The 13,431-nt window shown below is 55.4% G+C and overlaps 1 protein-coding gene across 1 annotated transcript in view; it reads right to left on the reverse strand.

Moving 5' to 3' along the window:
• Window positions 1–2,491: 2,491 nt before the first annotated feature.
• The window catches only part of PARVB (parvin beta), a 67,881-nt gene continuing 56,941 nt past the window's right edge, over window positions 2,492–13,431 (reverse strand). The window contains exons 10-13 of the mRNA XM_021687796.1: window positions 12,869–12,937; window positions 8,285–8,386; window positions 4,207–4,279; window positions 2,492–2,735 (exon numbers count right to left, since the gene is read on the reverse strand). Coding sequence (XP_021543471.1) covers window positions 2,659–2,735; window positions 4,207–4,279; window positions 8,285–8,386; window positions 12,869–12,937 — 321 coding nt within the window. The 3' untranslated portion in view covers window positions 2,492–2,658. The remainder of the gene's footprint in view (window positions 2,736–4,206; window positions 4,280–8,284; window positions 8,387–12,868; window positions 12,938–13,431) is intronic.

The raw sequence follows: 13,431 nt of genomic DNA on the forward strand, positions 1-13,431 counted from the left end.
CCCGCTGCCGGCCAGGCGGACAGCATTGGCAACACGCCAGGGGTTTAGCGGCTTTTATTCGATATCCAGACATCCAAAGGCACCACTGCTTAAAACAGCTAAAAAGACAATGAAACATGGGCCCGCAAAAGGGGATGAAAAAAGCATTCAGTTCCTTTAAAACACAGCTCTTTGTCACATCCAATTAGGACATTAGGGCTCTGCGTGCATAAGACCCTGTGGTTGTCACGGGGGAAGCCCAGCTGCAGGCAGCCTCCCCATGGCCAGCAGGGGCCTCCAACAGCCGCTCCAAGGAGGATAAAAGGGGACCATCTCACGGCCCCTGCCTGGGCCCTCGCTCGGGCCCTGCAGACCCTGAGCCAGTGCCACTCAGGTGCAAATGATCTCGCTTTCACTTAGTTCCTATAGAGGGTCCCCCCCCCCCGACCAAAAAACAATGCACTGAAAAGGTGGGTCAATTGAGGAGGAAAGGTTCTAGAACTTTCCGAGATTAAGGGAAGTGGCTTCTGCTGCGCAAGTTACCCCAAGAAGACGTCCCAGCATCGCAGACCTGAAACGCACAGCTATGGTCGCTAAGCCAGGAGGGCTGATCACAGGAGAAGAGGCCGCCCCCAGAGTTCACCCTGCTCTCTGCCTCACGACTGCGCCCCCCACGCAGATGCCCAGGCCTCTCGTTGAACTCTGATTCAGAGCGGACAGTGAAGGGAGGGAAGGAGATGCATTCAGTGCAGGGAACCAACTTGAATAAAGCCAGTGTGGATGACATATCACCTGCTCTGCTGGAACCTTGGCCTTAGAGGGTCGGCACCGTGACACAGTTGGCCCATATCTAGGGACCCCTTTCACCAGAAACACAGAGGGCTTGAAGCGCATGCACTCCCCGCCCCCCAGGACCACTGCCTCCCTTTCTAGGCACGGAGCCCGCCGGAGCTGCCCACCTGCGCTGAAAACCCTGAGGCTGCATTCTCTCCAAATGTCAGCCCCCCATCCTTCGGCCCCCGGGACCCCTGGGGATGGGCACAGCCTGGCCAGGCCCGCCTGTGAAAGCCGGGGGACCAGCCTCTGCTGCTCCGGCGGCCGGCAGGGAACCTACGCAGGTAATGAAGTTGGCACAGAACGTTCCAGCCTTGGTTCTTCTGTCAGTGTGGCCCTTTAATGTCGCCGCGTCCCGCAGGAGACACTGTAATGCTGTTTTAATTATTTCTGTCCCCTGCTGGGAAACCACCTCCATCAGACTCGCAGTGGCAGAGCTGAGACAGGGGACAGGGGAATCAGCGTTTCCTGAGTCGTGAGTGCCGGTGTCCTATTTAATATTAACAACCAGCACGACCGCTCCGATCAACAGCAGGAAGGTGAAAATCGGAGATGAGAAAGGCCTGTCCTGAGAGCTGAGAGCCCAGGAAGGAGGCTGCCGTGTGTGTGGGGGGGTGACACAGGGCAGGCCCCCCCCCCGCCCCGTTTCTCTCTTGAGCCAAAGTGAGCGGGGGAGGGGGCGAACAGCATTCCTTTCAGGGGTGCCCAGCAGGGGATGCCAGCAGGGTTGAAAGCCACACTGGGGAGGAGGGGGGTAAAGACGTCATATTCCCCCAATCAGGCCTGAACTGTGTCCCCCAGAATCCATATGTTGAAGCTCTAAGCCCAAGTACCTCAGAATGTCCCTGTATTTGGAGATGGGGTCTTTACAGAGGTCGGTATGTTACAAAGAGGTCACAAGAGTGGCCCTCATCCATTATGACAGGTGTCCTTGTAAGAGGAAGTTAGGACACAGACGGGTACAGAGGGAGGGCCACGTGAGGCCATGGGGAAGGGAGGCCATCTGCAAGCCGGGAGAGGGGCCTCAGGAGGAGCCAGCTCTGCCTTGATGCTGGATTTCTGGCCTCTGGAGCTGGGGGACCATCCGTTCCTGTTGTCTAAGTCCCCGCCTGTGGCCCCTTATTAACAGCGGCCCCTGCAAACTGAGAGACTCAGCTTTTTATAAAAGTTTAAAAATGCATCTATTCCCAAACAGGGCCTCTGAGATGTATCAAGCAACACTTTAGATCTGGCTCCCGACCTAGCCCACTTGGCCGTCACCAAAAAAAAAAAAAAAATCAGAAATCGCTTCAGCGAATCCTGCCTCCTGCGCGGTGGCAGCTGAGGGTCACCCGGGTCTTAGATGTTTGTGCAAAAGGTAAAGGAGAAACACTGGCTGGTCAAGCAGCAGAATGTGGGGCGGGCCCTCCTGTCCCATCAAAAGCCCCTGGGACTTTAGAGGGAAGTTTTTAAAACTACAAAACGCTTTTTACTAAAAAGGCCTCCCTTCCAAGGAGATTCCCCCGCCACAGTCAGGCTGACTCACGGCTCCTCAGAGCTGTGGGTGCTGCTCTGATCACCCATGGCCGTGGTCGTTAACTGCTCCATGGAAAGGCTTGCAGGGCGCCCCCCCACAGGCTGAGGGGTGGGGGGATCAGGGCCGACACGTGTCTCAGCACTTGTGGGGCCACATGCCAGCACTGGGGTGCAGAATCCTGCCTTTCAAAGGATCCTGCCCACTGCGGGCTACACAGGGGAGCTTAAAAGCAATAACCCGAAGAGGCTGGTTGGCGTGGGGGAGGGGTGGGGTGGGGAACAAGGCTGGCGGGCCTCCCGGCCCTGCAGGGTCTCCGCTGCTCTCTGCTCTCACTCCAGGTGCTTGTACTTGGTGAAAAGGTTGTAAAGAACCCTCAGGGTGGATTTGAGATCCAGGTTCACCACATCTGCGGAAGGAAACGGAGACGCCGTTGGCGGGGCGAGAGCACTTGGGCCCTGGCGCCGGCACGCGGGAGGCACGGGGCACCTGTCACGTCCCCAGCAGAGTGCTTCGGTTTCAAGACCGATAGCCACCCCACCCCGGACGCCCTGGGCAGCGCCATCCCAGGACACTGGCTGCTATGAGAGGCCCCAGGCCACCAGCCCTCTCCACGAGCACCTGGGATGCTCCTGCATCCCTTGTAGGACCCGCATCGGGCAAGTCTGGGGACCAGCGGTGCCTATGGATGTGGGCTGTCCAACAGCCAAGGACGTTTACTGGGGTCCAACACCCACGGGCCAACCTGTGCCAGGACAGAGAGCGGGCCCTCTCGGGCAGGGCGGGGTGGGAGCTGCTGTTCCCTCCTGCCCCCTTAAGGTCAAGCAATGCTATGTGGTGTGGCCCACGGCAGGACCCTCAGGGGACCCGACAGCCCAGGAAGTCCAGGCTGCCTTCTTCGGTGGGAAGGGCACCTGGGTCTTCTTCTCACTTGCCCTGTGACCTCAGACAAGTGACCTCCCTGCTCTGGGTCTTAGGCTGTTTGCCTATAAAACTGGCCCATCGGATCAGATGATGCCCAAGGCCCTTCTCGGGCCACGGAAAGATCGTGATCTTGCTTTCCCCCTGCAGGTACTCAACCCCAGAGCAAGAAATAGCATCTCTTCCAGAGGAAGGCTGGCTGAGCGGTTGCCGTGAACCAACAACTGTCCTTATACCGAGGCCCAGAGTGTCTCCAATCTCAGCTTGTCAGAGCAGGGGGGAAACAGGGAGAGCCGGCACAACCGTCTTTCCTGCCTTCCCTTTGCAAACGAGACGAAGACTCACTGAGGAGAAACAGCCTGCCGGCCAGTTTACCCTCACAGTGAACTCGAGGGTTCACACATGCACCCAGGGCTCCCAGTCTCCCAGGCCTGAGGCTTCAGCCCCAGCCACCTCCCACCCCCCCAGGCCAGCCAACACTGCAGTGGGAGGAGACTAGTAGCTACTGAACCAGAGGCAGCCAGCAGGACCGATGCCCTCTGTGAATGCGCAGGTCTGAGGAAGGGGCTGCAGGGGGCTAAGCCAGGCCTGCTCCTGGTTCCCCAGCCTCCCTGCCCTGGTGGTCCCACCACCGGCTGCCCATGCCTCCCCGCTGCGGCTCGGACCCACACGTGGCATGACCGTGCCTCATCCCTGCAGGGACATCAACCCAACACTCATCAAACTGCGGCAAGCCTTTAATATCCTTGCAAGGCATGAAACAGCATCTCTAGCCTGAGCCCGGCACCTGCAGGGGAGCGCAGACCCCGAGGCTCGTGGGCAGAGGTCATGTCCTCCAAGTCAAGCAGTTACTAAAGACCGGCATTGGTGGTTCTGCCAGCACAGTCCTCCTGGTCCCTGAAGCTAAGGGCACAGGGGGCACGGGAGCTGGGGTTGGTGGGGCTGGGGCGGGGCGTTACCTTCAGGGCGAGCCTTGGGTGTCTTGAGCCCTCCGTCCAGCATCAGCTCAAAGGCAAACGCCACGTTGTGGACCTGCCAAGGAAGCAAGAGTAGAATTGGCACATTCCCAGACCCAAGTGGCGCCACGCAGGGCACGGGGTGGGCAGGGGCGTCGGGAGAAGACGTTCACTAGATGGTCCTTACTCCCCTCACCAGAGATCGGGGGCAGCTCAGAGATGCAGGGCTGAAGGCACAAAGCTTGTCCTAGAGGGCTCTGGGGTCTCCAAGTGTCTGCTCTGTCACAGGCCACACGATGAGAAGTGACCGTGACCCTGTCCCTTTTACAGACGAGGAAGCCAAGGCTCAGAGAGGACAAGCCACTTCCCAGAGGCACCCAGCGCTATGCACCATCCCCAGCACAGAGCGGCCACCCACCATGTGCTGGGAGGGCCTCCCAGAGCTGCGTGTGCATCACTGTGGGCAGGACATCGCTCCCGGGGCAGTGGTGGCCCAGGCACTGGGCAGGCACTGGGGACCCTGCCGGAACAGAAGTCAGCCCAATGGTGGCTGCAGGGGGCAGGCAGCAGGGCCCTGGTCCTGGCCTCGACTTGCTAGATGTCACAGAAGGTGGACACCCCACCCCCAACCCCCACATGGCTTCTCCCTGAAATGAAAGGTACCACTCAGCCCACGAGGATGCTGGAAGCTTGTATTCCACTAACAACTTCTGAAGAGGTTTAAAATAACACCTCCTCTGCTGCATTCATCCACCTGAATCACAGAGACGCCGGGTGATCAACCAAATCACAGCCAACCATCTTGGAGCAAAGGCTGTTAGGGGGTAGGACGGGGGGGCACCAAAAATAAAATAAATCATAGAGTCAGAGCTAGAGAGGACCCCGGGGCTCTTGGTAATCACATATCCTTTCAACAGTAATATCTTCATGATTTCAGGGTAAATGAGCCAGAAACATGATCATTTTACTTACAGTTTAATAATTAACCAGGAAAACGATGTTTGACAAAATAACCCGCTGTTGGTCAAAATCCCAGCAACTCAGGGACCGCGCAGTGGCCTCCAGGACCCTCGGCAGCACCAGCACTGGGCAGGTGGTGCTCGGAGGGGCCCTGTGTGGGGACGGACCCTGCAGGCCCCTCACACCAGGGCTGGGCGGGGCTGCACATGACCAGATGCAGGGGGCCCGGAGGACCCTGGGCCATTCCCAAGGCCCTCTGGAAAAGGCCAAGCAGGGTGTCAGACGTCCAGGTGTACAGAGCCAGCCCAGCCCAGAGGAAGGGCCATGGGATGCGCCAAGGCCACTTTTCGGAGGAGGCCCCAGGGCTGAGACGAGTTAGGACAGGGAGAGACGGCTCCTCAAAAGTGCTCGGCGCTGAGCAGGTCGGCCTCCTGAAACCCCACGCCTGCCCCACACCAAGAACAGCTCTCGCCCAGACCCACCTCTCGGTAGTCAAGACTTCCTTCTGCTTCCTTCTCAGTCTGAGGAAACCACCCGACAGGAAGTCACCGCCACCCTGCTCTCGTCCCAGCCATGTCCTCACCTCCACCGACCCCTCATGCCTGCAGAGAAGCCACCCCTGAGCCCAGGCCCCCAGGACAGGGCAGACAGAGCAGCAAACAGCTCCCCAGACCCGAGGGGACCAGGCCACACGCCGTGCCCCAAAGCCCCATGCCACCAACTGGGAGCCAGCCACACAGCCAGGACACCCTGAAATCCTTTCCCTCTGCAAGTCAAGGGATTTTTGAAAACCTGGCCAAGTGACAGAAGAATAGAAGGTTCTAGAATAAGAGTGGGCTCCTCCACCTGTGCCCTGCTGAATGTGGAAGATTGGGTTGTCTCTCGGTCCTTCTGAGATCCCGTTTCCTCGTCCCAAGGGAGGGAATCAGATGAGGGGATAGAAGGGAAAGCACTTTGAGAATGTGAAGCCCTTTCTTGTATTTGCTGGTAAGAACCTGAGTCTCCAGGATGCACTCCACTCCCCAGAGAGAGGGATGCTGTGGAATCTTCCAGAAAGATGATCGATGGGCACAAGGTACTCAGCGAAGTGGCTCCCATGGAGTAAGATTATAAAACAAAAAGCCACAGGTCGTATCCACGTCTCAGAAAGCTCAAAGGGTGCCGTGTGTCTGTGTGCAGGAACCTAGGGGGTCTGGTCTCATTTTTTAAAAATCTAGTGCAATTGTTTTAAAAAACATAGGTCATCGTTCCGCTGGGGGACAGCAGCCCCTGCTACGTGTCCGATTTCGCTCACCGGCCCTTGGTGCCCTCCCTCGGGAAACGCAGAGCTGCTGTAGATTCCCAGCATCGGGGCAAACGCACCCCACACAGCGTGGTCCCCCAGGGGATACCCAGTGCGAGGTCCCCTGCAGCCACCACGGCCCGAGAGCTCGGCTGCGGGGCCCAGCCTGGAGCGAGCTCAGGTCTGTGCAGCAGGGAGACGCCACTGCCCGTGAACTGGTCATGAGCTAATAAATATGACGAGCTCACAAAGAACTTGCCAGTAGCTGCCATGATGACCATCACTCCCCATGGGGGGCAGGGAGAGAATCCAGGAAGCTGGATAAGAATGCACTGGAATTCCAGCGTCCTCCCTGAGCAGAGCCACCCCTTCATGAGCGTGAACGGGCTCCCAGCATGCTGGACGCTGCCCCTAAAACAGCCTTTCCCTCAGGGCTCTCGGGCAGAGGCAAAGCAAAGGCGGACGGTGCTTCGGGCCTCTCACACCTCCCAGGCCAGGGCGGCAACCCACAAAAATTTTCACCCCTGTTGCAAAAGGAATTAAGGCCGGGCCCGGAGAGAAGGCTCCCCTACCCTGCCATGTGCACAGTCTCATCTTGGGAAAAAAAAAAAAACCCAGTTCCGGCCCCTTGGCTCGATTCACCATTCCTGCCGGCATCGTTATTAATTTGAACAAAGGAAATCTCTCTCCCCCAACAATGCTTCTGCAACCAGCCCCACCGGGCCTGGAAACGCATGAGCCTCTTCCCCACATCATCTGTGTTCTCATTTCCAGAACAACAGCACAAGCACCCTTGTTTCCTGATGGAGTCCTGCTCGCTCCCCTCTGGCCCGTGCTCTCTCCATTCGCCCTGGCTCACCCGTGCCAGGCCCTCTCTAATCTGTTCTGATTCCATCTCAGCAGGCGAGGCAGGAACAACATTTGGCCGCCAGTGAACAGCCTGGAAGGTGCTAGAAGTATGCAGATTGATAAACACTGGCCCCGTTACCGGATGTTTCCCTGGCTGCCACCACCTGCTAGCATTGTCTGCCTCTCTGACTCATGGGTCTAGCACTTTGGGAAAATCCAATAACAGATGCCCGTGAGTCCGAAGCAATACGGACAGTGCAAAAGCCAAGTTTCTAAAGGCAATGCGCTAACTACTGTCTGGACAGGCTGCATTCCGGGGAGCCCTGAGCAGCAGGCCAAACACCCAGGCACAGACAGGGACACGGGGGGGCTCAGCAACTCGAATCCAAAGGTTAGGCCCTTTGACCCCAACAATCCTCTGTGGGGAATCTCCCCTAGAAAACAATCCACAGAGATAGAGATAGATAGACAGACAGAGAGATCGATCGATAGATAGATGGACTCGAGAAGATGCCCTATTATTTTAATGGGGAAAAAAAAAAAACAGAAACAAGTTAATTGTCCAAGAGTGGGGGGAACAGGGAGACAGTGGTGTCAGAGCCACGGGACTCTGAGCCACCACTGAGGACAGCACTTGGGGAGGTCGGAAGCAGCTGGGAAAACCAGAGGTGCATATGCATGGCATCAACAGTGGAAAGATCTGCAAGTTTACAACATCCGACCACCATGATTAAAAACGATACCATCCCATGGGAAAGACCCCGAAGAGAACACGGCACACGGTGCTCGGGTGTGTCTGGCACTGCTGATGGGTTTACTTCTATGACTGAGGGTTGGGTTATGTCTCACTGCAGTACCATTTTGGGGACAGCTTTATTTTTTTTGAAGATTCCAGCTAGACTCCAAAAAGAGCCATGGGGGGCAGGTCTAGGCTATGCACTTTAGCGAGCACATCCGGGGCTGCTCTGAGGATGGAGACCACACACGTACCTTCTGGTCGAAGCTGTCTGGGGTCAGGTAGAAGTTGTGCAGGGGCACGAAGTAGTCCTCCAGAAGGCCCATGAGCAGAACCAGGTAGACGCCATCTGCAAACTACAGAGAAACACGTGGTGATGTTTCCGGGCTATACAGGGAGGTGGTGAATGTTCTGCATTCATTCCAAAGAAGGAAAATGTTTTAAAGTATGAAATCCATGCCTCGCTCAGGCATGAACCTGTAATTAGGTGAAGGACCCGGGTGCAGAGCATCTCGCTCAGGACTGGATGTGGCCACGCATGTGTTTGGGGTTGAAGTGCATCCACATGAATAGGGCCACGGCTCTGGAAGCAGGCAGCCTGGCCACAAGGCCCGTCCCCCCACTATTGACCTCGAGGTAACACTGGCTCCCATCTCTCAGGGTTGGCATGAGGACCCAGCATACAGTGAGCACCCCATCGGTGTCGGCTTCTGGAATGATCCATCCATGCATGACCTGCAGGGTGCCCTATGCTTTGGTTTGGGTTCTGCTGCCCTGTTCCACCTGCTCACCTTGTCAGCTGTCTGAGCACCTTCTTCTAGCTATGCTCACAGTGCCAGACACCTTCCCCTGCTTGAGCCCTGGTGACCATGAGCCTTTGTCCATCTAGATGAGCCTCTAGTGTCCATCCCAGCTGGGCCCTGAACACCGGGCTGCGCTGGGTCAGGAAAAGGCCTGCAGGCTACAGCCCTCAATCCGGACGCCTCTCCCTGCCACCAGCCCAGCAGCACCATCCATCCACAGGAGGGGGACCAGGAATCTAGAACAAAAGGCCCCACTCTTTGGCAGACAGCCCTCCCCCACCCCCAATTAGCCAGGGAACAATTACTCCTTTTAAAGATAAAGCAATGGAGACTGATGAAGGCCCCACAGAGCACAGAGATGGCATCTCTGAGGGGCCGAGACTTGCTGGGGTCCACTGCACGGCAAGTACTTATGAGGACCCCAGCCTCCAGATGTCTGAAACTGAGCTGTCCAACATGACCACCACTGGCCACACGCAGCTATTGAAATTAGACATTTTTTTGTTTGAATGTTGCTGGTTTATTTTTCCTGTGGTAAAATATATATAATAACATGAAGTCTACCATTTTACCCATTTTAAAATATCCAGGTCATTGGCATGAGGTCCATTCATACTGTGTGCAACCATCCATCCATCCATCCATCCATTCTAGCAGTCACATCATTTTGCAAAACCGAAACTGTGCCCATTAAACACCAACTCCCCCTCCCCCTCCCCCAGCCCTTGGCACCCACCACTCTGCTCTCTGTCTCTGTGAATTTGCCGCAAGATTTATCCTTTTGTGTCTGGCGTATGCTGACTTTTTTTTTTAGTCGTGATAAAACATACATAAAATGTACCATATTAATCATTTTTAAGCATAGAGTTCAGTCTTAAGTACATTCACGCTATTACATAACCAAGTTCCAGAACTCTTAAACTGAAAAAATGTCTAAATTAACGAAAATACAAAATTCCGTTCCTGTCGCACCAGCCACATTTCAGGTGCTCAGCGGCCACCTGCGGCAGGCGGCTCCTGCAGCAGTCGTGTGCTGACAGGACCCCTCCATCACTAAAAGGAAGCTCTCTTGGCCGGCATGGACCCCTGGTCTAGAAGAATGCCACGCAGGACAGCAGGACAGCCGTGAGGGGCTGGGCACCCAGGAGCCCTTCAGCTCCGGAGAGTGATGAGCCGAAGGAGGACTTTACTGAAAATAGCAGCTCCCTCCACCATCCTAGGCAGGCCACCAAGGCCTCCGATTTAAAGATGAAAAGTCACAAGTGTCCAGTATCACCACATTGAAAGGGGAAGGGGAGCGAAGACACAAAGCGCAAGGCAGAGGGACACTGTCCTTCCCGGGCCTGCCGAGGACGGCTCTCTGGACTCCCCCCGCTGACACCGAGCCAGCAACAGGCCCAAAGAAACCGGCTCTCTCCACAGCATGGGCCCATTTCCAGGCCGTCCGCGAATGAAGATCCCGCCCCCAGCACCTGCCCAAGAGGTGTAGGGAGCCTCTGCTCCCTTCCACAGCATCCCCGAACCCAGCCCCGGTCCCCTCGTGCATGGGGCGGTGGGAGAGATGGTGACTGCAGAGGAAGGCACGGAGGGAGAGGGGCGCCCGGGAGAGTGAGAGCCAGGAGAGCACAGCGGCTTATCAGCAAACCGACCCTCCAGCTCACACTCCCGAGAGCACACATCAGTCCTGGGTGGGGGTGTGCTCTACCTCAGACCCCCACGGATGCCCCACGGCTCCCACGGCACTGTCTTCACCAACACCCAGCTTGTAAAGGCATGACCTCCACTAAGCCTCCCTGTACCTGCTGCCCCCTCAACAGAAGGAGAGAAGCTCAGAGAAGCTGAGTAGCTGGCTCGGTATCACACAGCTAGGAAGTTGCCCAGAATATAGAAGTGGTTTTTAAAAGGAGGAAAAAAGACATGAATGTGCGTGCGCGCACACACACACACACACACACACACCCCTGCACACACACACACACACACACACAGCCCTGAGCAGGGCTTTGAGCCCAGGTCTCCCTCATGATGAACACTGTTTATAACACTACCTCTTTTCTGCTGGACCACTGGTTAAAAACGCTTATAAGATACTACTTTAAGTGTGGTGATAGAGAAAAAAGGAGACACTGGGTACATCCAGATCAATGCAAATTGAGGTGCAGAGTCTCAGTCCGGGGTGTCCGGCGACTCCTGCTGGCACGTGGGCCAACCTGGAAGTAAGAGTCGGGAATGGCTCGCAGGGCCCAGGACGTTCAGGCAGGCCCTTCCTGGGCCCTCAAAGCATCACTGCCTTCCAGGAATGTGTCCTGACGAAGCAGACGGAGGCACCAGCTGAGTGCAGAGAGCCCCCGCACCACCCGTCACGAGAGTGGGAAGCGCCTCATCACGAGGAGCAGGCTTCACGCAGTGCACTCGGATGGAATAGAAGGCAGTCCTCAGGGGTGACCAGTATGGACAGACAGACAGACCGGGCAACGGAGAAAGGATGAGATGGAATCACGCACACAGCCTCCAACAAGAAGATGCTGACGATAAAACTACATAACAAAGAACACATTACGAAAAGAGCCGCACGGTATGACCCACTGTCATTAACAAAATATACTTGTGCATGTAAAAAAACATCTAGAAGAGCCCATATCCCACCGTTAACTGCAGTCAGGTAGGTCTGGAGAGGATGAAGGGGGGAGACGGTGGGGAGGGAGAAAGGAGGACTGTTACTTTTAGGTTAGGACACTTCGGGACTGTTAATATACCGAATGGTAAGTATCAGAGGCTAAGTGTGCAATGTTCATAAACTGCGACAAATGATGCACAGGTAAATATACTCATTAAAAACAGTCCATTTGGCTTTCCAGGACAGACCCATGCAGTCCGTGATTAGCCAGCCAGGTGGAGGAAAGGTCCGGAACAAAACCTTCAGCACAGTTATCTCTGGGCGTTGGCATTAGGAATGATTTTTGTTTTGCTTATCTGCATTTTCAGACATTCTACAACGAACTGAATTACTTTTTTAATTAGAAAAGCAAATGAGAAAAGGCAAAGAAAGAGACAGGAACGGAGGCAATCACCCAGGGGTTTAAGAAGGATCAGCTGGGGGTTAGAGGAATCTGCACCAAGAACTATTAACGACTCCGAATTCGAGCACCCACCTAATCCTGGGAAAATTATATTTTGTGCTTTGATGCCTGCTGAGTGCTTGAAACATATTTTTACTATGCGGCGTGAGCTTTGAGTGGAGTGGGGGAGTATACTTTATATACTTCCCGCAGAAGAAATATTTTGTGCACACTCACTGGACAGGTATTCGGCGAGCACTTGAGCAGTAAGCATGGCGATGGAGAACAGAAGCGGGGTGAGGGGGAGGGCGCGGAACGTTCTAGACTTAAAGAATTGCACCTGCCAAGGCCCTTCGGTGGGGGAGGCGTGACGCCTCAGAGGGTGTTAGGGTTGAGCTGTGTCCCCCTAAAAAGATGTGTTGGAGTCCTAACCCGCAGAACCTGTGAACGTGACCTTATTTGGAAGAAGTCATTACTGAAAGTAACGGAGTTAAGATGAGGTCACCAGGATGGGCCCTAATCCAACACAACCAGTGTCCTTACTAAAATGGAAAATCTGGACACAGACGCACACACGGGGGGAGTGTCCCGTGACCATGAAGGCAGGGATCCTGGCAGGGCGTCTACAACCCAACGGAAGCCAAGAATCACCAGCAAAACCCTGCAGCGGGGGGAGAGGCCTGGCACAGAGACCCCCTCATAGCCTCAGAAGGAAACAGCCCTGCCCACATGGGTCTGAGACTCCAGCCTCCAGGATGGTGAGGATGGAAATGTCTGTGGTTTAAACCACTCTGTCTGTGGGACTTGGTTCCAGCAGCCATGGGAAATTAAGACAGAGGGCCTGAGAGAAGGCCAGAGAAGCTGGGCTTTGCTGTCCCAACTGCCGGGTGGCCATTCCTTGTCAGGCGAACAAGATGGCGCCTGCCGCCAGGGATCAAGAGCTGACTGAAAACACGAACCCCGGAGCACTGCTCACCTGGGTCTCCAGTTCTGTCACCTCCAAGTTCAGCTTGTTCAGGTGCTTGTTCACAAACGTGATGAGAGACTGTGAAGGCAAAGACACAGGAGCTGTGAGTGAGAGAGTCCGCTCGTCCGTTCCCATCCGACGGGATGGACCAGACATTGGGCATCACCGGCTTTGTCAGACGGTCCCGTCATCTCCTCCATTTGCTAAAATAAAAGGCTCGGGTTCTCACAGCGACCCTTGGTTTTAATGGAATAATGCTTCTATCCGTCCCCGTTGGAGAAGAACGTGCATCTCTGTCCGCCAACCTGGGCACACACGTGCTTATCCACACACACGTACATGTTTAACAATCCTGTAGAAGAACAATCAGCTCCCTCAAAAAGGATAAAACCGTCAGGGGGAGACAACTGGGTTTTTAGATGCATCTTAGATGCAACCTGGAATGAGAGAAGGCTGACCTGAGGGGCCACACTCATCCACTTCAGTGACCTGTGTAAGCTTGATCTCAGGGAAGCAGGGCCACCAGCCTCTCCTCTCTAGCAAAAGTTTAAAACTTGTCACCTGTAACTCTT

This window comes from Neomonachus schauinslandi, chromosome 5 (genome assembly GCF_002201575.2).
Source record: "Neomonachus schauinslandi chromosome 5, ASM220157v2, whole genome shotgun sequence".
NCBI classification, from domain to species: domain Eukaryota; kingdom Metazoa; phylum Chordata; class Mammalia; order Carnivora; family Phocidae; genus Neomonachus; species Neomonachus schauinslandi.